This window comes from Moschus berezovskii, chromosome 2 (genome assembly GCF_049115385.1).
Source record: "Moschus berezovskii isolate FMDL1 chromosome 2, NW_MosBer_1.0, whole genome shotgun sequence".
NCBI classification, from domain to species: domain Eukaryota; kingdom Metazoa; phylum Chordata; class Mammalia; order Artiodactyla; family Moschidae; genus Moschus; species Moschus berezovskii.
The window spans coordinates 28,822,195-28,848,644 of record NC_142461.1 but is presented as its reverse complement, the minus strand read 5'-3'; the positions used below and the strand labels follow the sequence as shown (position 1 = coordinate 28,848,644).

Sequence of the window (26,450 nt, the reverse complement as noted above, 5' to 3'; positions counted from 1 at the left end):
AGGAAAGGAGCTGTACTTTTTTATTGTCTCCCAACACCTCGGGTCCCCTCCCTCCCTCCCCCCTCTCGAGGTAAGGGCATGTGCCCTCCAGGCTATCTGAGGGCACCTGCCTGGCCTGGTTCTGGCCTCCTAGCTACCTGCAGAGGAATGACTGTGAGTGGGGCTGGGGAGACAGTGGGTACCACACTCCTCTCCCCTGGCAGAGCCTCGGTACCCACACAGGAAGAACTGAGCCCTCACACTCTGACCCACCCCTTCTGGCCTGTCAGGGCTGGAACAGGAGAGTGGGGGTGGTCAGTCAGAGATGGGGCAAGGCAGGCATCTGAAGGGACCGCAGGAAATCAGGTGGAGAGTGGGGCATCTCCTATGTGGAAGAGGAAAGAGATGGGACTAGCTCAGAAGCCCTCTGCACAGGCCAAGGTGGAGCTCGCTGAGATGGGTGAGAGCAGCAGAGGATGAGGAACAGGTGGGGGGCACAGACCCAGGGCCAGCAGGTTGGAGGGAGAGGAACTTGGGTGCAAATGGGGGTGTTCGGAAGAGATGAATGTGGTCCAGAGGCGGGAGGGAGGGAGGAGAAGCTCAGACAGGCAGGGATGTAGCAAGGTGGGAACAGCTGCCCTGAACCAAGTGGTTCCTGTTGACACCACAGGGCTCCCTCCTCTTCTCAGCCCTGGCTGTGTGATCTCCTGCCTCCCCACTGCCCACCTCCAATACATCTCAGAACCAGCTTGCCATCCCAAGTCCTGGAAAACCTGCGGGAGGTGTGTCTCAGCCCACCAGCTCCTAGGAGACCCCTGGCCAGCCGGCTCGCCTCATTGGCCTGTGCCAAGTCAGCTTTACTCACCCTCTACCAGCAGCCGTGTGTAGGCGCTGTCTGGGCCGGCCTGGCAGCAGTAGGTGCCCTGATCCTCAGGTCGAACGTCATGGATGACCAGACTGTGGGTGGAGCCGTGGCTGCGCAGCTGATACTTGTCTCCCGGGCACAGCTCGGCCCCTTCCCGCAACCAGCACACTTGACCCCCCGGCCGGGACATTGTCACCTCCAGGACCGCCCGGCGACCGACCAGAACCGTCTTCTCGCGAGGGGGCCGGCGGCGCATCTGCAGAGGCAGTGCTGGGGGTGGAGAACGAGGGCTTATTAAGTTAATAGGGACACGAAGGACCCCAGGAGAGACGCATCTTCCCTCCCGCTCTGGCCTCCATTACTGATCTTAGATCTCGATGACACCAGCCCATTTCTCTCTACCTTCAACACAGTCTCCTCTGCCCCAGGAAACGCAATGCCCTCTGTGACCCGCCCCCGGAGAGTCTCTCGAGGAAGGGGTGGAGAGGCAGGATTCCTCGGACCAATCGCCAGCCTGCCAGTTCCGGTGGAAACCGTGTTCACTACTGGTCGTCCCTGCCCCAGGTCTTACCCTCCACCTCCAGTTGAGCCACGGACTGGGCTGGTCCCGCCTGGAAGCGGACCTCACCAGCATCCTCCGCGCGCAGTTCGCTCAGCACCAAAATGTGTTTCTTCCCTGGGGGTATAGGAGGCGCTAGCGAGGCCAGAGCCGCCTCTGGGGAGGGTGGGGGGATGAGGGTGGGGCCAGAGTAGGTCCCGGGTAGGAACTGGGATGCCGAGGAAGAACAGGGGCGGTCCAGGACCCAGGACTCAAGAGCTGGAGGTCAGAGAGAGGCGGAGAGACGGCTCCTGCGGCCGCGGGCCGGGACTCATCGGAGCTGGAGGTGGGCCTTAGGGCGGGGTCTGTCTGAGCCGGAGGGGTGGAGCAGCGAGGGGGCCAGAGTGGGTAGAGTCTGCAGACCTTCCTGTCGGATGCGGACGCGGCCTCCGGGTCTCAACGGGCGGCCTCCGAGCTCCCAGCTCCCGGCTATCTCGACCTCCGACACGGTGCACTCGAACGTGGCTCCGTCGCCTTCGCGGGCGCTCACGGACCGCAACTCAGAGAGGACAGACACCTTGCGCTCTGGGGCGGAGCCAGGGGGCGTGAGGAGGGCGGGGCTGAGGGGGCGGTCCCAGGTCCCGCCCGAGCCACGCCCCCTCCTCAGAGGCCGCTTAGGGAGTCCGGATGGCAAGTCCAGTCCGCAGCCCGGGCACCCACAGTAGCGCCCGCCCCGGGCAGCACCTGGTACCCACCGCGCACCACTAGGTGAACGGGCCCAGTTCGGGCCATCCCCACCACGCAGCTGTAGGTCCCTGCGTCAGAGGGGCTGCAGCGTCGCAGCTGGAGAAGGCGGCGCGTGCCGAGGGCCTGGAGCCTGAGCCTAGCGCTGGGGGTGAGCGGCTGCCCATCCTAGGGGCGGGGGTTGTAAAGGGTCGGGGTGAAAACTCGGCCGGGCACAAGCGGCCCCGGCCCTGGTAGGTGGCGGCGCCCTCTGTTGATACCAAACACTTTCGAGGCACGCTTATGCTACGGAGTAGGGCCCTCCCGCGCCTTCCGGGCCGCGCTAGGAGTCTCATTGGGACGGTGTCACCCTGTGGGGACATTTGGTCTAAGAAGAAGAACCACGGACGCGGGAAGCCGAGAGTCATATACCAATCATGTCAGCCGTGTGTGTGGATTCTGGAATCAGGAAACCTGGATTCAAATATGAACTCTATGTCTGCCCTGGGGCAATACTTCACCCCACTGAACATCAGTCTCCTTAGAGATAACAAGGAGATAATAAGACCTGCCTCATCGGGCTGCTATAAGGTTAGAAGCTTAAATGTAAAGTAAACCTTAGCCCATGCCAAGCACATGGCTTACTGAGTAGTAGTTCTTTCTGTTGGGGCATTGTTACTGCTCTCATGATGCTGAGGTGGGCTGGGTTGGGGCTGGGCTCTGACCTTCTCCCAGGTGACATCAGCCAAGGCCTGGGAAAGTGAGCACTCGAACGTAGCTGTGTCGCCCTCGGTCACTTCAAGGTCCTGGAGCCCCCGCACAATGGTCACTGGGGCCTCTGGGAGTGGGAGGAGGAGGACACACTTGGACACAGGGGTCACTGATGGGCACATTTAGACAAGGTGATCAACAGAGGCCACCGGTGAGTGGGGCGCATGCTGGGACAAGGGGTCCAAAGGGAATGCTGGTCAGTGGGGGACACAGTGAGAACAGAGGGGTCAACAGGGCAGGAATGGCCAGCCGGGGATGGGTCACATTTAAGGTGATCAGTGGGGGACATGGTGGGGCCAGAGGGGCATGGGAGAAACTGGAGCAGAGATGCCACCAGAGTCACCCATAGGCAGGCATGGTCACACTGGCTGGAATGGACAGGAGACACTGGCCAGTGAGGGACACCACGGGTTCAGAGGAGCAATGGGGGGACCCCACACCAGGGCTGCAAGCAAGAGAAGGGGTCACTGAAGCGGAGTTGCCCATGGAGTCACTCTTTGGCACTGTTGGGGCTTAGTGATTAGAGGACCACACTCAGGCAGACAGAGAGAGCTGCAGCAGGCGGTGGTGGCCAGTGGGCTCACACAGGCAGGGCAGTCACCAGGGCCACATGTGGTGAGTCAGGGCATCACACTCTGGTAGGGAGGTCAGTGGGGGCCACACGGGTAGTGGGGTCAGTAGAATCACACCAGAGCAGTCAGCAGGCAGGCAACAGTCCTAGAGGCCACACCTCTCACGGTGAGTCTGGCTGCACAGCGCAGTGTATCCGCAGTGAAGGAGATGCAGCCTGAGTCGGCCAGGCCCAGGCCGCTGAGGACCAGGTGGTGAGCGTGGCCCTCAGCCTGAATTTGGCACTTGGGCCCCGGCTGCAGCCGGACTCCACCCCGGGCCCATTCCCCAGTCACCCCTTCCTGGGACAGCTCCAGCTGGAAGGTGGCACTGCCCCCCTCAATGATGGTCACATCCTCCAGAGGTCGAAGCACCCTTAGCTGCTTTGCTAGTGGGAGGAGATGGGAAAAGAGGGGGAAATGAGGCCCTCCACATCTAGGCAGGGCTTTTGGGAGCCCCCCACACCCCTTTGCTCTGTCTGCCTCTAACCCCTAATCTAGTAAGGCCCTATGAACAAAGTTCAGAACCAGGGAGCAGGAAGAAGGGAGTGAAACCAGCCAGATATGGGTGGAGAGAGGGGCTTACTGGGGTTAGGAGAGGGGACACATGAAGGGGGTGATGTGTGGTTGGGGAGGGTGAGGAGTTGGGGTGAGGGGTTGCTGTGACACTGGAAGGAGCCCAGAATTTAAAGTCAGACACATCAGGACTAGACCCTAACTCTGCCACATAGTTTGCTAAGGAAACTTTGGCAAACTGCTTGAACTCCCTGGGCCTCAGTTTCCCCAACTGTACGAGGTTAATAGCCTTGAGACATGGGTTTGTTGTGACTGAATGAATGAAATAAATCAGAAGAGAATATACGTCACCAATAACCGTTTACCAAGTTCTGTGTGGGTATTTCTCATATTATCCCGATTAAGGTTCTCAAAGACCCTTTTTTAAAGAAAACTTGGCTCAGAGAGGTTAAGTAATTTGCCTGAGGTCATACAGTTGATAGAGGGCTCCATCTTGGGGGTGTGGGTGCTATTGCCAACCACCCCCGCTTCTCAGATGGGCTCGTGTATCCTGGGGCAGGTGACTGAAGGATAAATATGCCAAGTCTTTCTGGAGTATAATATTTATGTTTATAGCAAAGCCAACCTGGACATATGAAATGGAAACCAAAATCCACAGGGACTTCTACGGTAAATCAGAAAACAGTAGAAAAAGAAAAGTTGTTTTGGGCAGGCTGCTTCAGGTCATGGTCCTGGGGGTCAGCCAGGGCTGACCTGCCTTGCTGGCAAGGGGCACTTTGGTATGTGTGGGGGCGGTCTGAGGGGCCCTGGGTCAGCCAGGAGAGGCTGCACCGTGGGGAAAGGGAGGCATTAGGAGAGGACGGGGCACTCACGCCTCACGCTGAGCCGGGCCAGGGTGCGGTCGTGGTGGCTCTCACAGCCGTAGGTGCCCTGGTCGGCCAGCATGACGCCGTGGATGAACAGGCGGTAGACGTGGCCGTCCTGGGCTGTTTTCAGGCGGGAGTCAGGGGGCAGGGGCGCTCCACCTCGCACCCAGTGCACGGCGCCTGCTGCCCCGACGCGGCCGGTCTCCACTTCGAGGCACACGTCCTGGCCTTCCTCCGCCCGCACGTCCTGCAGCCGCCGCAGGAACAGCAGCTCCGTTTCTGGGCAGGAAGAGAGAGCGGACCATGGAGCCTGGTCGGCTGAACCCCGGCTCCCTCTTCTCAGGGACTGGTCTCCTGCCAGGGCCAGGGCTGGGAGAACAGGTTCTGAAACAGGACTTGTTTCGTCTCCATCAGGACCGAACCTCGAACGTGCAGCCGGGCACTCGTGGACGTGCCCCCAGCTCGGGCAGTCACGGTGCCCGCGTCCTCGAGCCGGCAGCTTCGCACGGTCAGCGTGCGGCTTGACCCATTCTGGGTCATCTCTAGCTGGGGCCTTGGAGTGACAACGACCCCGTTGCGCAGCCAAGTGATGTCCGCGTCTGGTGGGGAGACTTCACACCGGAACGTGGCGTCATCCCCCTCGTGGACAGTGAGCGGCGTCAGCTCCGAGACCAGCTTCACCAGCGGGGGTTCTGGGGGCGGGGGGGCAGGATCAGACAGTGAGGTGGGCTGGGTCTTTCCACTGCCCTCCTCCTCAGCCCCTCCTCAGCACCAGTATCAGGGCTTCATCCCCCAGTTATTAAACAGAATCTTCCCGAGGACCAGCTGTGTGTCAGTCATGAGCTGTTTTAAAGGACAAGATGTCAACTCCCTGCCTGCCACTCCTCACCACCTCGTCTTCATGCTGGCCGGGCACCCACCTCTCTGACTCCCTAATAATGACAGATCGTTTAGGACGGACCCTGTCAATCTCATTTAACTGTCACAACAGCCCTATAGGACAAACGGTATCCTCCCCCTTGGGACCCGGGGCTCAGACAGTGTAAGTGACTTGCCAGTGTCTCACAGAACTATGGCAAGGAGATTGGAGATTGGAACCCGGGGGGCTGACTTCAGGGCCCTCTGCCCCTCCTTTATGAGGATTCCTGGAAAGGGGAGCCCTGAGCCCTCATCCATGGGATAGCTGTGCATGCATTGCTGGGCAGCGAGGTGGGGGGGTGAATGGTGGGGGGGGGGGCGTGAGGCCCTTGGTGGGGGGGCCGGGGCTCCAGGAGAGTGAGGAGGGCACTGTTACCTTCCACACTGACGAGGAAGATGCGGCTGTCCTGGGGCGTGTCGCACAGGTACTCCCCAGCGTCCCTGCTGCGTGCCCCCCGCACCCGCAGCACCTGCCTCGCCCCGTCCTGCTCCAGCTGCACCCGCCCCTGGCTGGCCAGGCGCTCCCCGTCCTTGTACCAGCGCACAGGGCCCCCCGGCCCGGAGAGGCACACCGCCAGCTCTAGGTCCCCGCCTGGGGTGCTGCGAACCCTCGTCTGGGCTGCCTCGGGGGCCACCACCCGCACGGGGGGCTCTGTGGGGTCAGGGCTGGGGGTCACTGGGAGGGAATGACTCAAGGGCTGGGGAGGAGGGTGGTGGGAGGCCAGATGGGAGAGGGACTGAGAGCCGTGGGGCAGGGGCCAGGGGCTGGGTGCACGAGAGAGGGGTAAGACTCAAGGGTTTAGGGGCGAGACTCTTGGGTTTCCTGCCCGGGGCTATACTCACCAGCCACTTGGACGGTGAAGCTGAGGCTGGGGGCCCCCGGTGCTGCCCCACACTGGCAGGTGTAGAGGCCTGCATGGGCTGGGTCTGCAGCCGGGATGCAGAGGACGCGGCGGGGCCCTTCGGCTCGGAGCTCCAAGCCCTCGCCTGTCTGCACCGGCTTCCCGTTATGGCTCCAGAAGACCAGGGCACCAGCCCTGGACAGTTCACAGCTCAGCACCACCGGCTCCCCAGGGGCCACGCAGAGCGGGCCAGGGGCTGCCTCTGGGGCAAGGAACTGGACAGGGGGCTCTAGACAGAGAGTGGGTGTGTCAGCTCAGTGATGCCTCCAGCTCCCGCCTCCCAGACCCGGGCTGGCCAGGAGCACCCACCAGCCAGGCTGACGTTGAAGGTGACGGCTTCATCGCGAGTCTCACACACATACTCCCCGGCGTCCTCGGGCTGGGCGTGGGGCAGGGTCAGGGTGCGGGTGGGCCCCTCGGCACCCAGCTGCAGGGCATCCGATGCTTCCACCTCCAGCCCATCCTTGTACCAGCGCACCTGGGAGCCAGCTGGGGCCACCTCACAGCGCAGCTCCACGCGCCCTGGAGCTCTGAACTGCAGGTCCAGGGAGCGGGCTGCTGGGTGCACAATCCTCTCTGGAGGGGCTGGTGGGTGAACAGAGAGAGAAGCAGGTGGGCTCGGCCTCTACCTTCCTGACCACTGGCTTCTCAATCCTCTTCCTTTGCAGACCAGCTCTTGGGAAATGGTACCACTTACAATCCGTGGGCACTTACTGTGTGCCAGGTGTCATGCTAAGGGCACTACAGTTCTTTTCTCAGGTACTCCTGACACTCCCTATTGCTGGCTTCACTTTATAGATGAGGACCTGAAGCCTCTTTACAGGGAACTGACTTGCCCAGGGTTGCATGGACAGAAAGAAGTAGATCCACACTCACAGATCTATCTAACCCCAATGCACAGCCCTCCTTACCCCCCCATTTCCTGCCCCTTTTCCCTGCTTTGCCTCCAATGAACTGATCACCACCTGAAAAACCACCTGTTTCCCTTATTTGCTATCTGTCTGCTCTCACAAGAAGGCAAGCTCCATAAAGACAGGTTTTCTCTCCTTGGTTCATTACTGAATCCCTCAGCATCAGAACGGTGCTGAGATCAGTGTTTGTCGAATACGCGAATGAATGAGCACTCCTGATTGCTGGGCTCTCTCCACCAGGCCTCTGGCCACTGTCCCGACCTGATTTGGGCAACTCAGGGCTCTCTGATGGCTGAGAATGAGGAGGCTGGGAGAGGAGGGCAGGCTGGACAGGGGGAAAGTTGTGTGTGGCACGCGGGGCCCTTGAAGGTGCAGGAACTGGGAGGGGTGGGTGTCTGTCCCTCAGCCTCCTGCCTCTCTTCCTTCCCAGGGGGGTCTCAGAGACTGCCCACCTGTGACGGTGACAGTGAAGAAGGCCGAGTCGTCTCCGGCATCGCATACGAACTCGCCCCCGTCCTGGGGCTGGGCAGCGGGCAGCACCAGGCGACGGCAGGGCCCGTCGCTCTCCAGCACCAGGGCCTCGCTCTCCTCTACCTCCAGCCCATCCTTGTACCAGCGTACCGGGGCGTCCTCCCGAGACAGCTCACACATCAGCACCACACACTCCAAACTCACGGCTACCAAGGTCACCTCGTCCCGGGGGTATAAGATGCGCACTGGGGGTTCTGCAGAGTAGGGACAACCACAGGCTGTCACAGACTCACCGTCAGCCTCCCGGGAGCCGTCCAGCAGCATGAAATCCTGGCTGCCCAAATCGTTAAGAGTGATAAGGAGAGTAATAGGTCCCAAATCTGTTCTCTGAAATCCCCGGGGCCACAAGTGTTACAGAATCCAGAATGCTTCCAATTCTAGAAATGGTGCATTCATCATATAGCACATACTCCCCCTCAGCCCCTACTGTGGGGCCCCCATAATCAATCATATTTATGTCTCTGCAGCGTAACGTATGGAGATACACCCTAAGCAGGATAATTTAAAAGTGCAAATAGCTTCACAGTCAAGCTCAGTTTTCACGGAAATAACTTTTAATACCAAATGTACAAAAAGCCTTTGGATTTTAAGTGTTTTCTTTTTTTTGGTTTCAGGATTGTGGATTAGGGATGGCAGATCTGTAATAGTATTGGTAAGTACTTACATATTGCTTGCTAAAGTTGTAAGCACTTTACACCCTGATAGCAATCCTAGGGAGTAGGTACTGTTTTAAACTCATTTCCCAGATGAAGAAACGGAGGCACAGAGAGATTAAGCAACTTCCTTATGGCCACAGCTGGCTACACCAATCCTAGGGCAGGAGGAAAAACCACCATTTGATAAAGGGAAGCTCCTTATTGCAAAATTAAGGCTTAAATTGAAGAAAGTGGGGAAAACCTCTAAACCATTCAGGTATGACCTAAATCAAACCCTTATGATTACACAGTGGAAGTGAGAAATAGATTCAAGGGATTAGATCTGATAGACAGAATACCTGAAGAACTATGGACAGAGGTTTGCAACACTGTACAGGAGGCAGTGGTCAAGACCATCCCCAAGAAAAATGCAAAAAGGAAAAATGGCTGTCTGAGGAGGCCTTACAAATAGCTGAGAAAAGAAGAAATGCGAAAGGCAAAGGAGAAAAGGAAAGATATACCCATCTGAATACAGAGTTCCAAAGAAAAGCAAGGAGAGATAAGAAAGCCTTCCTCAGTGAACAGTGCAAAGAAATAGAGGAAAACAACAGAATGGGAAAGACTAGAGATCTCTTCAAGAAAATTAGATATACCAAGGGAACTTTTCATGCAAAGATGCGCACAATAAAGGACAGAAATGGTATGGACCTAACAGAAGCAGAAGATATTAAGAAAAGGTGAAATTTAGCATCTATATAATTATCTGTGTATTTACAATTTATATTCTGCATACCATATAATACCTCAAGTTTGGGTAAAATTCTAATAACATTTTAAACATATGGCATTATATAGATGCTAAATTTGACACAAAGGAGTTATGAATTTTATTACTATTTCACATAGCCTTTATTTACATACATATCTAATAAATATTAAAGTGATTTTTAGTTATTTGGAAATAATCATCAAAAGAAAATAGGTGACAAGAATACACAGAAGAAAAATCTTCATGACCCAGATAACCACAATGGTGTGATCATTCACCTAGAGCCAGACATCCTGGAATGCGAAGTCAAGTGGGCTTTAGGAAGCATCACTATGAACAAAGCTAGTAGAGGTGATGTAATTCCAGTTGAGCTGTTTCAAATCCTAAAAGATGATGCTATAAAAGTGCTGCACTCCATATGCCAGCAAACTTGGAAAACTCAGCAGTGGCCACAGGACTGGAAAAGGTCAATTTTCATTCCAATCCCAAAGAAAGGCAAAGCCAAAGAATGTTCAAACTACCCCACAATTGCACTCATCTCACACGCTAGCAAAGTAATGCTCAAAATTCTCCAAGCCAGGCCTCAACAGTACGTGCACTGTAAACTTCCAGATGTTCAAGCTGGATTTTGCAAAGGCAGAGGAACTAGAGCTCAAATTGCCAACATCTGTTGGATCATAGAAAAAGCAAGAGAGTTCCAGAAAATATATACCTCTGCTTTATTGACTACACCAAAGCCTTTGACTGTGTGGATCACAACAAACTGTGGAAAATTCTGAAAGAAATGGGTATACCAGACCACCTTACCTGCTTCCTGAGAAATCTGTCTGCAGGTCAAGAAGCAATAGTTAGAACTGGACATGAAACAACAGACTGGTTCCATATTGGGGAAGGAGTACATCAAGGCTGTATATTGTCACCCTGCTTATTTAACTTATATGCAGAGTACATCATGTGAAATGCCAGGCTGGATAAAGCACAAGCTGGAATCAAGATTGTGGGGAGAAATATCAATAACCTCAGATACACAGATAACATCACCCTGTGATGAAGAAGTTCTTCTCTAGTGAAGAAGAACTAGAGAGCCTCTTGATGAAAGTGAAAGAAGACAGTGAAAAAGTTGTCTTAAAACTCAACATTCAGAAAACTAAGATCATGGCATCTGGTCCCAACACTTCATGGCAAATAGATGGGGAAACAGTAGAAACAATGACAGATTTTATTTTCTTGGGCTTCAAAATCACTGCAGATAGATGGTGACTGCAGTCAGGAAATTAAAAGATGCTTGCTCCTAGGAAGAAAAGTTATGACCAACCTAGACAGCATATTAAAAAGCAGAGACATTACTTTGCCGACAAAGGTCTGTCTAGTCAAAGCTATGGTTTTTCCAGTAGTTATGTATGGATGTGAGAGTTGGACTACAAAGAAAGCTGAGCGCCAAAGAATTGATGTTTTTGAACTGTGGTGTTGGAGAAGACTCTTGAGAGTCCCTTGGACTGCAAGGAGATCCAACCAGTCCATCCTAAAGGAAATCAGTCGTGAATATTCATTGGAAGGACTGATGCTGAAGCTAAAACTCCAATACTTTGGCCACCTGATGTGAAGAACTGACTCATTTAAAAAGACCTTGATGCTGGGAAAGATTGAAGGCAGGAGGAGAAGAGAATGACAGAGGATGAGATGGTTGGATGGCATCACCGACTCGATGGACATGAGTTGCACCAGCTCTGGGAGTTGGTGATGGACCGGGAAGCCTGGCGTGCTGCGGTCCAGTTGTGCTCAGTCATGCACAACTGAGAGACTGAACTGACAGACTCTGCCAGCAGTGGTAGGGATTCCAAGCTAAGGCTGGTAGGAAACTCAGTAATGACTTTGCATCTGTGCCTGAGTCACCTGGAGATGTTAAATGCCGATTCGAGTTAATCTCTAACTCCTCTGGAGTGGTCAGCCTTTCAGAGAAAGGAGCCATGTCAGTGTGAGAGGTGACCAGGGCACTGAGCGATGGCCTGCCCAGGCATCTACGCACCATGGAGGTCTCCCAGAATGGTCTCCAAGACGCGGAAGTGCTCCTTCAGCATTCGGCCCCCTTGTGGCTGGCTGGGGAACTGCTAGCTTCCCGGTCTAGTCTTTGCAGTGGGGAGTATGGGCAGACGTGCCCAGCAGTTCACATCCAGCTCTTGCCTCTGCCTCCCTAACTGGGATTGTTCTAAGAGTCTGTAGGATGCAGGTTGGTTCTCTGGGCCTAGCAGCGCCATGAGATGTCGGAGTGTGGCTGCCTGAGTGGTGGGGAGGTGATGGAGGCAGTGGAGTGAGGATGGCGTGCAGCCATGGGACTGGGGAGCCTGCACGGCTGTGGGACCTCAGCTTGGCTCGGACCTGATTCTCTTGGTCCACAGCCAAGGTGGTGTGTTATGCGAACTTCCCAGGAAGAATCTGGTGTTTTGTGGGGAGGCCAATTATGGGCTGGAATGTGTGTGTCTGCAGCCACGATGTCTGGCCAGGGCTTGGGGCAGGAGAGGTTGAAGGGACCCACTACAGGACAGAATATGTGCAGAAAGGCCTTTTTGGCTTTTGTGTTTCAGGCTGTCCTATCTGGGATGCAAGGAGTTGGGGGCCCCCAAGTAGCTCAAATCTAGGCTGAAGCCTTGTTTCTAGAGCAGGGCAGTGGGGAGGGCAACCAGAAGGTGCCGGCATCGGGATGGGAGCTCCAGTAGAGCCAGTGGGTTCTTCAGTGCCACCCAGAGTTGCCTGGGTTTTACACTCCCCGCCCCGCTCAGGTACACACTGGGATTGGCGCTATGAGCTGCAGCCCCAAAGTTTCCGGCAATGAACCATCACTTCCATAATCATCCTGTGCCTTCCTGCTTTGAACATTCACCTCTGACCTTCAGGCAAAACCCAGACCCCCACTTAGCTAACTCAGTCCCTGCTCCAAATATCTGTTCTGAAGCCACTTCCTGCCTGCTAGTCAACCAGGTTAGCAGCCCCCAGCCCTGAGCTCTCACTGTACCTTACTGCGACACTCTCTCTAAGACTTAAGGTGTCTGGCTTTCCTCCCAGGCTAGGCACTCCTGCAGGGATGCATGTGTGTCTGCGAGCTACCGAGTGTGCAGAGCCTGGCCCAGGACAGGCTCCTGTGAGTGGCACGGTGACTCTCCCCAAGGCCCTCTCTGACCTCCTATCCGGCTCTCTTGAGCCCTCATCCCTCCACGGCACTTGTCAAGAAGTGTCACTGTACATTTATTTGTGTGTTTATTGGTTAAACACAGGGGTCGCAAACTCAAATGCCCACAGGGGCCAGGCTGAAGCAGTCTAGGAAGGGGAGCAAAAAAGAACAGTGGGGGCTGGGGGTGGGTGTGAGACAGAGGAATGTGGGCCCCGAATTATGGGGGCAGCTGCTACTCAGCGCCAGCTGTTCGTCGCCAAGGGGGGAAGCGGGACCAGAGGCGCCGGGTCTTCGGCTTTTTCAAGAGGATGCATAACTCCGGGTTGTTATTGGAACTGTCCTGACTTTGGTATGACTCTGCAGGCCAAACACAACACACCTGTGGGCTGTATGGGGCCTGAGGGACTGCCGGTTTGCGACCCCTGGTTAATGGCTGCACCCCCCACCCAGCTAGACCGGCAGCTGAAAGCAGGGACCTTATCTGCAATAATCATCAGCGACCCACAGCACCTAGCCCACTGCCTGACACATGTAAGTGAGCTGGTGGAGCACAGCTACTCCCAGCCTTGGGTGCTGGGGAAGAGCCTGTTTCCTCCAACAGTGACCCCGGGGTTTTCTGGGCAGGGACCACCCCCCCCACCAGTTCATGCACCTGCAGCCCCCCCGCCCCCTCCCCAATGTGCTAGCTATGGGCTATGTGGCCAGCTCCCCAAGGGCTCAGGGCCGTCCTCTGGTGACCCCGGGGGCAGGGGTGGGTCCACACCTGTGACAGTGACCGTGAACGAGGCGGATTCGTCATCGATTTCACACAAGTACTCGCCCGAGTCCTCCAGCTGAACGGCGGGCAGCACCAGGCGGCGCACTGTGTCCTCCTTCTGCAGGAGCAGCGCAGGACTCTCCACCACCTCCTCACCGTCCTTGGTCCAGCGCACCTCAGCCCAGGGCCGGCACAGCTCGCAGGTCAGCACCACGCGCTCCAGGCGCACGGCCGCCACGTACACTTTGCCGCTGGGGTACACGATCCACGATGAGACGTCTGCAGGACGCGACACAGCTGTGGCTGGGCGTGTGGGGCTGGGGCCGAGGTGCCCAGCCACCTTGCCTGGTTCAGGCCTGTTCCCTACTCCCAGAAAGTGGGCTGCATGTTGAAAAGGGTCTTCCCTTGGACCAGGGCTCACAGCGGCTCAGATGGTTACTCACAGCTAACCGTGACACGACCACAGTCAACAAAGCACAGCAGGGGTGTGGTGGCACAGCGGGGACCGTGGTGTCAGCCTCACTGTGGAGACTCTCTCCATTCTCTGGATGGGGACAGGGCTATACAAAGGGTGAGGTTGGGGAGAGGAGGGTTGGGTGCCCAGATGGAGCTGAGGTCTCCCATAGGAGACCTTTGACTCCTCTAGTGCTTGGGTCTCCTCACCCCACACTACCATCCCTAAGGCTCCCCTTGGAGGGTCTTCAGAACAGAGAAGGCGGGCTTCCCTGTGCCATGTAGCTATGACTAGTGCGCCTATGACAATTCATTTTCTGCAGTGGCTGAACCTCAGCGTGCAGACCATGGCTTGGGGGGAAAGGGTGGGGTGTGATTGGCTCGGGGGGTTGGGAATGGTGGCTCAGGAGTGTGCCGGCTGTTCAGGCGGGAGCAGGGCACAGCTGCCCCGTCCCGTGGCCTGCCTGGAGCCCCACCTGTGATGGTCACGGTGAAGTAGGCACGCTCGTCACCAGCGACGCACTGGAACTCGCCCCCGACGGAAGGCTGGGCAGAGGGCAGCACGAGGCGGCGGTGGGGCCCTTCACTCTCCAGCAGCACGAAGTCGCTCTCCTCCACCTCCTGCCCGTCCTTGTACCAGTGCACGGGGGCGTCCTCCCGGTCCACCTCACAGGTCAGCAGGACACACTCGGAGGTTATGGCGTGCACAAACACGTGCTCCCGGGGGGCCACGATGTGCACTGGGGGGTCTGGGGGGAGCAGAGACAGGGTCACACCGACACCCACACATGGAACGCCTGAGTCCATGGCGGCTGGGGGGAGGGTGGGTTCTGGGGCAATGACCCAGAACTAAGTACTAAGGGTGTGGTGGGTAAGGTGTCACAGGTCAGTATTGCCGATCCTGTGGACAGGCCTGTGAATCCCCAGAGGATCCGAGGGTGCTGGGTGGGGACACAGAGGGTCTTTATCTAGGCTGGGAGGAGGTCACTGCTTGCTGCTGCTTTTACCAGGAAGCCCCGGTGGGTTGGCCCCAGGACAGGGAGGAGGGGAGAGGTGGGAATGACTCAGTGCCATCACCTTGGGGCAACACCCTCTACAGGTAGTGAGTTCCCCATCACAGGGCACATTCACGCAGGGGCAGAGGGCCTTTTGGCAATGGGGCCGTAACAGGGTTTCCACTCAAAGTGAGAAGACTGAGCTGGTTCAATGGTTCCAGAGTTGTCCTCCTATAGTGGATCTCAAAGCTCTGTCCTGGATATTCGGGCTCTAGAGGCCTGGGGGTGGGGTGGGGGGCGGAGGGCTATCCACCAATAACAAGTTTCCTGTCATTAGTCTCTGAAACAGCCAGAACATGGACTGGCTTCCAAGAACCTCTGGACCACTGCACCTAAAGCTCTCCTTTGACCCTGACCTCCCGCGGCGTGGGATAAGCAGTCCTGGGTGTGAACCCAGCTAGTGTAGTTGCTGGCTGTGTGATTGTGAACAAGCTGCATAACCTCTCTGAGTCTCAGCTACCTCATCCGTGAATGGAGATATACTGGCTCTCATGTATCATGTAGCCTTGATTGTTGAATGAAACTGTACATTTCAAGTATCCAGCACAAGGCTTGGCTAGCAGGTGCCTAACAAATGTTAGCTCCCACCTCCCCTGCCCTTCATTGATTCGAGGTCCCCTCACAACCATCCCTCCCAGCAGAGGGTACATATGAGGGCCAAGTGTGCTGGGGGTAGTGTGGGGGCAGCGTGATCTGCAAACATGTCCTCTGGCCCCCTAGGCCCTCCCTGGAAGGGACCCTCAGGCGGGCAGAGCAGGGGGTGGGGTAGGACTGGCACAGCCCCCTGGGTCAGCCTCGGTTGGGGGAGCCTAGGCTGCCTCGGTCTCTGACCTCGGACGGCAACGCTGAAGAAGGCTGAGATGCCTTCCGTCCTGCACTCGAACTCGCCACTGTCCTGGACCTGTGCCTCGGGCAGGATCAGGCGGTGTTTGCGTCCGTCCATCTTCACCACCAGTGACTCGCTCTCCTCCACCTGCTGCCCATCCTTGTACCAGCTCGCTGGGAAGTCCACCCGGGAGAGCTCACAGGTCAGGACCACCCGATCTGAGGTCGTGAAGGTCAGCAACACCTTGTCCTGGGGGCTCAGGATGTGCACAGGGCTCTCTGCGTGGGGAGAGGTGTGGTCATGGGTAGCGCCGTGGTTGTGCTCTGCTTACCCAGTGAGCACCCCACAGCAGGGCACATGCTGGGGGAGGGGGCTGGGCACATCAGGCCAGATGACTGTCGTGATGCATTTGTTGGTTTTAAAAATTTGTTTTGCGCTTACACACCAACTCTCAAGAGCAGTGGTTTTAGTGTGCATAAGAATTCCCAGAGAGCCTACTGAAAATGCAGATTCCTAGGCTTTGCCCCACCCCCCCGCCCCAGCATGCAAGGGTCAAAGAATCTGCATTATAAACCAGCCCTCAGCATGAGTCTGACGGTGACAGTGTTAGTCACTCAGCCTTATCTGATTCTTTGCAACCCCATGGACTTCTCCAGGAAAGAATGCTGGAGTGGGTTGCCATTCCCTTCTCCAAGGGAGCTTCCAGACCCTTCCTGACCTGATGGAATCCAGGTCTCCAGCATTGCGGGCAGATTCTTTACCGCCTGAATCACCAGGGAAGCCCAATGTTAGTGAAAGAAAGTGACAGTGAAAGTATTAGTTGCTCAGTTGTGTGTCTGACTCTTTGAGACCCCAGGGACTGTAGCTTGCCAGGATAATCTGTCCATGGAATTCTCCAGGCAAGAAGGAGTGGGTTGCCATTTCTTTCTCCGGGAGTTCTTCCCACCCTAGGGATTGAACCCATGTCTCCTACATTGCAGGTAGATTCTTCATCATCTGAACCTGGGCTGTATTTTAGTAATGCTGCCCTTTGTGGTTATTTCTTATTTTGTCTTCCTCCTGGGCTGCTGCCGGCTAACTGCCTCCAGGCCCTGTGCGTGGACACTGAGGAATTCTGTGACTGGCCTTATAAATTCCAGCAGTGCAATAGCAAATGCCGGTGTGTTCCCTGAACTTTCAGACTCCTGCCAAGAACTGTCATCCTCAGGGAGGCCTCATCCCTTCTCCTCTCCTCTTTCCTCAGGGTGGCAGAGTGCGATACTGCAGCCAGACCGTCTGCCTTCATAATCCGGCTCTAGCACTCATCAGTTTTGTGACTTTGGGCAAGTCACTGAACCTGTGTCTGTTTCCCCATCTGTAAAATGGAATGACAAGAGAACACATCCTGTAGGGCTGTTGAGAGGTCTGTGCTAATTAATATACGTAAAGCAATTAGGATTGTGCCTAGCACAAAGGAAGTGACTCCAATAGTGTTAGCTATCACACAGTAGGGCAGGAAGTGGTCAGGGACTAGGGGCCAAGGTCTGTGTCTTTAAGATGACAAACATGACAGAATTCTGCAAACCACAAAGTACCCCTAGAGAATTTGGATATGATGCTGGTGAAGATAACAAGGGGTCTCCTATACAGGCTTCTCTGGTGGCTCAGACGGTAAATAATCTGCCTGCAATGCAGGAGACCTGGGTTTGATCCCTGGGTTGGGACGATCCCCTGGAGGAAAGAATGGCAGCTCACACCAGTATTCTTGCCTGGAGAATCCCCATGGACAGAGGAGCCTTTCAGGGTTGCAAAGAGTCGGACACGACTGAGCAACTACGCATGGGTTGAAACTGGACTTCTGGATTCCTGAGTGCTCTATCTGAGCTCACCTGGGATGCTTCTGACTCCTGGCCCAGATGTGAGAAGCACGAATGGCATGTGGCTCATTTTGCTAATGGGACTTCTATTTCTTGACACTATCTGCCCACCATGGTCCCCACCAGCACCAACCTTGGATGGTGAGGGCAGCTGAGTCCTGCACACCTGGGCAGCTGAAGCCGATCAGGGCCCCGCTGTCCTGATGCCGGACGGCCTGCAGGATGAGCCTGTGCTGCAGGCCGTGCTGTTCCATCCGGTACCGCAGGGGCCCGGGCCCCACCTGGCCCTCTGGCTCCTTACTCTTGAGCTCTTCCCCATTAAGGAACCAGGTGCCCTGGATGACGGTGGAGAGATCCAGGGAGAAGATGGCGTCTTCCCCATCATACACCTGCACGTCTTCCAGACCAGCCACCAGGCGAGCTGTGGGCACTGAGATGGGGACAGAGTACGGCCATCAGAACCAGGGGGCTGGCAGAGGGCAGAGACTGGCAGGTAGATGGCATATAACAAGAGAGAGGGGGGAGGGCAGGGGAAGGGAGGAAGGGTGATGGGGAGGGCACGACTTCAGCCGCTGACAGCTTGGGCTGACAGGACCAACTCACCCAGGTGAGCAGACCCGTGGAACACCACGTGGGGGCTGCGGCCGTGTTCGCTGACGGCGCAGACTCGGAAGCGGTAGTCGCCCTCGGTGGGCACGCAGTCCCCGGGCACCTCCACGGCCCCGGCTTTCTCAATGCTGAAGCACTGTACCCAGTCTTCCGAGCCCACCTCCTGCCGCTCCAGCCGGTAGATGAAGGGGGTCTCGGGGGTGGGGTCTGGAGGCTTCCAGGTGAGCAGGACCGTGTTCCTGTGGCCCTTGAACATCTCGGCCAACACCGGGGGTCCTGGGGGATTGTGCTTGACGCCTGAGACAGAGGCAGGGTTTGGATCCAAGCCCTGTTCCAGCCTCCCACAGCCCTGCGACCTGAAGTCAACTTTGCCAACCCAGACTGTCATCTGGTCACCCGCCTGCCAAGCCCTTGAGGAGGCTGCCTAGGGGCTTTGGGGCCCTCACATTTGACTCTAAGCAGAGTGGTGGTCCGGGAGTTGCCCAGACTGAAGGTGACCTCCCCGGCATCTTCTCGGGTGACCCCTGGAAGGACCAGGGCGTGCATGTGGCCCGAGCTGCTCTGGCAGGTGGCTGGCAGGTCCTCCCCGTCGCGACTCCAGCGTCCCTCCACCCCAGCCTCGCGAGTCTCCACCAGCAGCACCGCGTTTTCGCCCTCAAAAACGTCGAGCTTGCGGGGCAGCCGCTTCAGGATGGGCCCTGAGAGACGGATGGGAGATTATCAGCCCGTGGTCTGGGCACCGGCCTGCCCCGGTCTCGGCCTCTCCCCCGCCCCACGCCACCCGACCTTTCACCGTCACGTTGGCCACGGTGCGGACACGGCCGCGCATCTCGCACAGGTAGACGCCGTCGTCGTCCGCCTTCAGCCTGTGGATGATGAGGCGGCGGACCGTGCCCTCCTCGATCTGCTCGTACTTGCGGCAGGGCAGCAGCCGCTGGTCCTCGCGGAACCAGGCGGTGGGAATCCGCGAGTTGGGGACTTTACACTCCAGCACCGCAATTCCATGCTCCCGGCCCTCCACGTCCTGCAGCGGCCTCGAGAAGCGGAGGCGGGGCTCTGTAGAGAAGGGAGAGACCAGAGAAGGCTCTGGAGAGGGCCCTGACCGGGAGAAAGACCCTCCTCTGTCACCCACCACTTAAACCCACGGTAGCTCGGGCCATTTGCTCTTCTCCCAGAGCTAGCGGCCTCGTATAATCAGAGAAACCCTCAGAAGGGAAGTCAGACGACCCGAATTCTCGTTGACCCTAACACATCACCTTGACCACGGCCATTTTAAGGATGCTGGGCCGCAGTTTCTTGATTTGTAAAGCAGAGAAAGGGATGGAAGGGCTTGGGGCCGTTATCAGGGATTTTCAAAATGTTCTGTGGGGCCCGTCATGGGCACCACACACAATTCTGCAAGGGTTTAAGTTGAACTTCATTTTGAAAGTACTTCAACCACTTTCAAAACTGCATTTTACAAAAAGAAAGCACGATGACAGAAACGGTCAATGGGGTAACTTGGGCTGCTAGGGGAACATGTCTGTCTTGTCACTTGGCTCTGGGAATCTCGGCCTTCGTCCTGGGCTTTTCTGTCCTCAGGGGGTGAGAGTTCAGCTCCGCCTGGCGGGTTTGTGCACATCAAACTGTACCCAAGAGGCCACCACCCGTGGTACAGGTGCCACATGCTTGACTGCGTGCCAGGCCAGACTCGGGAGATTTGCCAACTATTTTTCTCTGAGGGAAAGAGTTGGGTAATAACTAGTGAAGGTATTATGCCATGAGTTGCGATGAACTCCTATTATGGGCAGCTTTAACTTCCAGTGTGAATTTGGTGTGTTTTTCACCCCTGACTTTTCTAGTTATGAGCAATGAATGTGTTTATTAAATACCGTTGGGGGCTCAACTTTGAAATATAAACTTTCTCTCCTTCACCTTCTTGCAAACCTGGAGAGCAGTCTAATGACGGAATAGTCAAAAATTGGGGGGCATCTTTTTGCCCTCAGGTTTTCTCCCTTTGGTGTGAGTTTGTTAGTATGACACCGAAGCTACACTTTCCCCATGGGGCTCAAAAGCTAGACCCAGTTATGAATGGTTAAAATGTGTGTGCTTAATAAGGCAGATCCCTTGTTCTCATTGACTGACTTTATAAATATATGTTACAAATTTGGATTTAGAAATTTACACCCATAAAATGATCCTTTTATATAATATACTGGGGCCCCAGTGCGGTTTCCATTGGGGAATGGGTGGTGAATTAACAAAGAGGCTGAAAATCACTGAACTACAAGAGTTGTAGGCCCCTCTGAGTCAATCATTCAATCATTCCTTAAAGCCCTTTATGGAAGATGGTTTTCCGCCATCTGCCTCAGAATCATTTGGAGAGCTTGCTAAGAAGTTCCTGGAGCAGGTACCTTGGAGACGTACTAAATCCGAATACCTGGGGGATGGGAGGGAGGGAGGTGGGAAGTGGCATTTTAATATTCAGCCTCCCTTACTCCTCGCTGTCTTCTAGGCACTGAGTGGGGCTGGAGTTAGGGGAGTCAGGGAGGGCGCTGGAGGCCCCTCCCCAGGCCCCGGCCGCCCGGGGGCGCAGTGGTACCTTTCACGTGCAGCTGCACGGCACTGAGCGTCTGGCCCGCCGAATTGCGCGCGGCGCACACGTAGAGCCCGCGGTCCTTGGCCTGGCAGTACAGCACCTTGAGCACAAAGCCGCCGTCTCGGTCGCGGTACATGAGGCGGCGGCGATCGGGGAGCAGCGGGCGGCCCTCCCAGTGCCATTCGATCTCGGGCTCCGGCTTGCCCATCACGTAGCAGCGGAACTTTGCGTGCTTGCCCTCGTTCACCCAGAAGGTCTTGGGCGCGCACTTGAGCGGTTCCACCACGGGCGTGGGGGCCTCGTCGGGGTCCTCGGGCGGACTCTCGGGGGGCTGCTGCACTTGCAGCAGCGCCCCGGCCCGCGCGTGGCCGTGCGCGTTGCGGGCGTGGCACACGTAGACGCCCGAGTCGGGCAGCCGAGCCGCCAGGATGCGAAGCGCCAGGCTCGCGCCCGCGCCCGCGCGGCCCTCGGCGCGGCCCGGCTCGAGGGAGAAGTGGCTGCTGTCCCACACTTCGTCCAGCGCCATTCCATCCTTCTCCCAGTAGAGCGTGGGCGCGGGGAGGCCCCCCACCTGGCACTCCAGCACCACCTCCGCCCCCCGCAGCACCCACTGGGACCGGGGCCCCGTCAGGAACACCGGGGCGCCCTCCCCGGCTCCGGGCGGCGGCAGCGGGCGCTCGGCGAGCTGGGGCTCGGGCTCGGGGGCCGGCGGCTCCAGTACGGTGACGGCGGCCGCCGCGTAGGCCTCTCCGGCCGAGTTGCGGGCGCGGCACACGTAGACCCCAGCGTCGGTGGGCAGCGCGCCGCTCAGCAGCAGGCAGTGCTCGGCGCCGTCCACCGGGAAGCTCAGGCGATCGGAGGCCGCCAGCTGCTGCCCGCCCTTCTCCCACACGACAATGGGCGGCGGCTCCCCCAGCACCACGCACTTGAGCTCGGCCTCCGCGCCACTTACCACCCGCACGGGCCGCGGGAAGCGCAGGAAGCACGGGGGGCTCCCCTGATCCCCCGAGCCCGCCTTCATCGCGGCGGCGCAAGGGCAGGCCGGGAGCGGCGGCTGGAGCCCGGGAGGCGGGGCGTGTCCGGGGACTGGGCGCCGGGACCTGCGGGGCTCTCTGCTGGCCGCCCGCTCCCGGCTCGCCTCCTTACCCTCCGCCAGGAGCTGTGGCTCTGTGGCGGCGGCGATTCCCGGGCCGGGGGCCCAGGGCTCAGGGGGCAGTCCTTCCTGTTTGCCTCTCCAGCTGGGGCCCCGCAGCCTCCCCTGCCTGCGGCCTGGCTTCCTGCTCCCGAGAGCCGGCCTTCCCAGCCCCCTCCCACAGCCAGGGCCTCTTTCCCCTCCTCCCTCCCACCTCCAGCCGCCAGGTCCCCAGCAGTCCGCCAGGATCGGGCCTGAGTGACAGAGAAGCCTGCAGCTGCCAATCCCAAAAATATTCTCTGATGACACAGCTGGAGGACAAGAGCCCAGACCGGCTCCTCCAGGCTAAGTTTAGAGCAAGCGGGACCCCTGCCCACCCACCACCCCCACCCCCCGCCCCAGCCCTAACCCCAGTTCTAGCCCCCGCCCCGGCCCTTCCCCCCAGGACTGGCCCAGCACTTGTTGGGTTGAAAGGGGCCCCAGAAGCTGTGAGGGGCTGGCGTGCTCTGTCTCCCTGACAAATAACGCTTTTTAGACTTGGCAGACCCCCAGTTAACAGGTTCCTGTCCCATCTGGTGTCACCTCTGTGCTCGGTGCTGGGTTGTGACTCTGTGTAAACTGTGTGTGTGGAGGGCAAGGGGTTGTATGTGTGGTTTAGGTCACTTGGGGTGAAAGCCCTCTCCAGCCCCTCCCCCACATTCCTGGCGGGAGTGGGAGATAAGGCTCAGGGCCACAGACATCTGCGTCAGAGATAGGAGGTCTCAATGCCATGGGCAGGGGCACCTCGACTGCGGGGCGTGGGAAGGGCTGGGGAAGACTGGGGTGAGAAGGGTAGAAGAGGGCGGTGGTGGGATGGGGAGGGTGGAGTGGGGAGGCCCTGGGCAGACCCTGGCAGAAGGGGCACAGGGCAGGGTGTGGGTTCCCGGTGGGCAGGGCCAGGTGAGCTATGTGGCTTCAGCTGCTCCTCTTGCTGCTGGCCCCTCAGGGCGGGCATGGCTGTCATGGGCCGGAGCTGGACCGGGAACTCGTCCTGGCCAAGGTGAGGGCCCTGTTCCTGGATGCTTTGGGGCCCCCGCCGGTGACTGGGGAAGTTGGAGATCCTGGAGTCAGGCGTATGCCCCGAAGGCATGCTGTGGGGGGCTCCATGCGCAGGGGTGCTGAGCCCGAGGACCAAGATGTCTCCCAGGCCATCCTTTTTCCAGCTGCAGGTAATGAGGGTGGGGTACAGGCACCTTGACTCTGACAAAGAGTTGGGTGTAGCCTGGGTTTGGGAGCTAGGTAGGTCTGGTGTTGAATCCCAAACCTGACACTCAACTGACTTTGCAATAATGGACCAGTTACTAAACCTTTGCGAGCCTCTTGTCTCCTCATCTGTGAAAAGTGCCATAATGCCTACCTCTCAGGATTGAGTGAGATGGTGTATCCAGAGTGCCCGGTTCATAGGGGCCATTTGGGAGATGGTCGTCTGGGAGGCCAAGGGTGTCTAGGCACAGAGATATCTGGGCGTATGCACCTTCCTGCCGTCTTTCCTCCTACCTTTGCTTTTGCTCCCTGCTCCAAACACTGTTTCTTTAGCCTCAGACAGCTGAGACTTGAGAAGATGTCAGGGATGCGGGAGAAGAGTCGGTTGGGAAACTAACCTACCTTCTCTTGAATTCTCTTCTCATCTCCCCAGTCAGTTGCACTGACTCGGTGAGTAAAGCCCTCCTCTGGCTGGACCTTCTTGTAACCTGGCTCACTTTTCTCTCAGAGAGGATGCTCTGCCTCCCTGTGCTTTGGGCCCCAGGCAGCACAGTGAGTGTGGCTTTAGGATCAGGCAGAATCCCAGCCCGGGCACTAAGTTTAATGGCTTTTCATCTTTCTAACCTTCAGTTTGCCCTGGTGGCTCAGATGGTTAAACATTTGTCTGCAATGTGGGAGACCCAGGTTCGATCCCTGGGTTGGGAGATCCCCTGCAGAAGGGAATGGCAACCCACTCCAGTATTCTTGCCTGGAGAATCCCATGGACAGAAGAGCCTGGTGGATGGGGTCACAAAGAGTCAGACATGACTGAGCGACTAACACTTCTCATCTGCAAAATGGATCAGTTGTGAGGTTTATAATGAGATGTTCCACGTAACAGTACAGCCCCGATTGCTAGTTCTTTAACTCATGCTGGTTCGTGACTGTTTGATGCAGTCTATATACTTGTTAGGGTAAGGATACCAACTGCATTTTCTTAGAAAGCACTGTCCTTGATTCTGAGCTGAATCCTTTCTCCTCCTCCCCATCCCCTTCCTCCTCCTTCTTCTTGGTGTTAACCTTTTTAAAGTGGAATTATTTTAAAGGATTTCTCATGCAGTATTTCTGACATGAGTAATATAACAAATGCCTGTGTACACAGCATTCAAGGTACCATTTCATAATATCAGATAAACAAAAATTTAAATAGAAACTAACAATTCTAAGCAATGGTGAAGGGAGAGAGTGCAAGGCATCTTACACATCACTGATGGGAATATTAATTGGTAAAACCACCTCAGAGAGAAGTTGGCAGTGACTGGCATTTTTGAAGTCTTTTGATGATGAAGTGGGCTTCCCTTGTAGCTCAGTCAGTAAAGAATCTGCCTGCACTGCAGGAGACCCGGGTTTGATCCCTGGATTGGGAAGATCCTCTGGAGAAGGAAATGGCAACCCACTCCAGTATCCTTGCCTGGAAAATCTCATGGACAGAGGAGCCTGGTGGACTGCAGTCCATGGGGTTGCAAAGAGTTGGGCACGACTGAGCGACTAACCCTTACTAACACTTAATGCTGAAGTAACACATGGGGATTTTCCTAAAGGAAATCAGTCCTGAATATTCATTGGAAGGACTGATGCTGAAGCCAAAACTCCAATACTTTGGCTACCTGATGTGAAAAACTGACTCATTTGAAAAGACCCTGATGCTGGGAAGGATCAAAGGTGGGAGGAGAAGGGGACGACAAGAGGATGAGATGGTTGGATAGCATCACTGATCCAATGGACATGAGTTTGAGTAAACTCCAGAAGTTGGTGATGGACAGGCAGGCCTGGTGTGCTGCAGTCCATGGGCTCACAAAGAGTCGGACATCACTGAGCGACGGAACTGAAGGGAACTGAACACATGAGGGGGCCTCTGTCAGTTCCCTGAAGATTGGGGAGGGTCCTGGCCTCTGGCAGAATACTCCACGTGGTGCCTGGCAGGCTCATGAGTGGCAGCCAGATCTCTCCTGCTGAGGGGGAGGGGTCCCAGGTTTTGCCGGTAGGGGCTGCCCTTTCCTTTCCCTCTGCCCCCTGCAGGTGCCAGCTGCGGGGATGAGCCAGATGCTGGAGAGGCTGAGGAGGGCCTCTTCACGTATGTGTTCCGGCCATCCCAGCACACACACAGCCGCCAGGTGACGTCGGCCCAGCTGTGGTTCCACACGGGACTAGACAGACAGGAGACTGCTGCCGCCAATAGCTCTGAGCCCTTGCTCGGCCTGCTGGTGCTGGCATCTGGGGGTCCCACGCCTGTGCCCATGTCGCTGGGCCGGGCTCCGCCTCGCTGGGCTGTCCTGCACCTGGCCACCTCCGCCTTCCCTCTGCTGACTCGTCCTGTCCTGGCACTCCTGCTGCGTTGTCCTCTCTGTTCCTGCTCCGCCCGGCCCGAGGCCACCCCCTTCTTGGTGGCCCACACACGGGCCAGGTCGCCCAGTGGAGGCGAGAGGGCCCGGCGCTCCACGCCCCCGCTGCCCTGGCCTTGGTCTCCCGCCGCGCTGCGCCTGCTGCAGAGGCCTCCAGAGGACCCTGCCGCCCATGCCGACTGCCACAGAGCCGCCCTCAATATCTCCTTCCAGGAGCTGGGCTGGGACCGGTGGATTGTGCACCCTCCCAGTTTCATCTTCCACTACTGTCACGGGGGGTGTGGGCTGCCCACCCCACAGGACCTGCCCCTGCCGGTCCCCGGGGTGCCCCCTACCCCTGTCCAGCCCCTCTCTCTGGTGCCAGGGGCCCAGCCCTGTTGCGCTGCCCTCCCGGGGACCATGAGGCCCCTACACGTCCGCACCACCTCAGATGGAGGTTACTCTTTTAAGTATGAGATGGTGCCCAACCTTCTCACCCAGCACTGTGCTTGCATCTAAGGGAATCCCGCTGATGCCCGAGCCCCCATGGTCACCAGCCTGGAGGAAGGGCAGGCTGCCCGCTCCCTTCCTCCTCTCTGCCCAGAGGCTCCCCTCTCCCCATTCCTGCCCCTATTTCACGAGGAATGTGACAATAAATGACATAGTGCATATGACTTGGCGTGTCTTCTCAGGCTTCTCTGATAAGTGTGTTTGTCGGGGTGAGGCCTAAGCCCCGGGAGCATGGGATTGTGGGGTCTCAGGTCACTCAGCCTCACCTGATCTAGGAGATGGGGGTTTGCCAGCTGTAATTGGATGTGAATCTGGTGGAAAGCTACCATGCTTGGGGAGGACAAATAGGTGCTGTCAGCTCAGGAAAACAACTC

At 57.1% G+C, this 26,450-nt stretch overlaps 2 protein-coding genes across 5 annotated transcripts; one reads left to right on the top strand and one right to left on the bottom strand.

Moving 5' to 3' along the window:
- Positions 1-145: 145 nt before the first annotated feature.
- OBSL1 (obscurin like cytoskeletal adaptor 1) lies at positions 146-22,174 on the bottom strand. 4 transcript variants are annotated; one of them, XM_055397411.2, is made up of 21 exons: positions 20,836-22,174; positions 19,041-19,310; positions 18,701-18,952; positions 18,249-18,551; positions 17,779-18,075; positions 15,795-16,067; positions 14,385-14,657; positions 13,462-13,734; positions 8,050-8,322; positions 6,996-7,271; positions 6,628-6,915; positions 6,161-6,436; positions 5,289-5,558; positions 4,873-5,145; positions 3,607-3,873; positions 2,831-2,943; positions 2,138-2,294; positions 1,806-1,967; positions 1,416-1,520; positions 845-1,114; positions 146-364 (listed from the first exon to the last, which is right to left on the bottom strand). In XM_055397411.2, exons 1-21 carry the CDS (start codon positions 21,851-21,853, stop codon positions 342-344), a joined length of 5,712 nt encoding a protein of 1,903 aa, XP_055253386.2. In that variant the 5' UTR covers positions 21,854-22,174; the 3' UTR covers positions 146-341. The 4 variants fall into 4 exon arrangements, with proteins under 4 accessions (XP_055253386.2, XP_055253387.2, XP_088701476.1 ...); XM_088845350.1 differs by lacking the exon at positions 6,161-6,436 and having other exon boundaries at positions 149-364; positions 20,836-22,172; XM_055397412.2 differs by lacking the exons at positions 2,138-2,294; positions 2,831-2,943 and having other exon boundaries at positions 148-364; positions 20,836-22,173.
- A 163-nt stretch (positions 22,175-22,337) lies between these two features.
- INHA (inhibin subunit alpha) lies at positions 22,338-26,221 on the top strand. The gene is made up of 2 exons (XM_055397418.2): positions 22,338-23,172; positions 25,265-26,221. The coding sequence occupies exons 1-2, from the start codon at positions 22,911-22,913 to the stop codon at positions 26,083-26,085; spliced, it is 1,083 nt and encodes a 360-aa protein (XP_055253393.1). The 5' UTR covers positions 22,338-22,910; the 3' UTR covers positions 26,086-26,221.
- Positions 26,222-26,450: the final 229 nt, after the last annotated feature.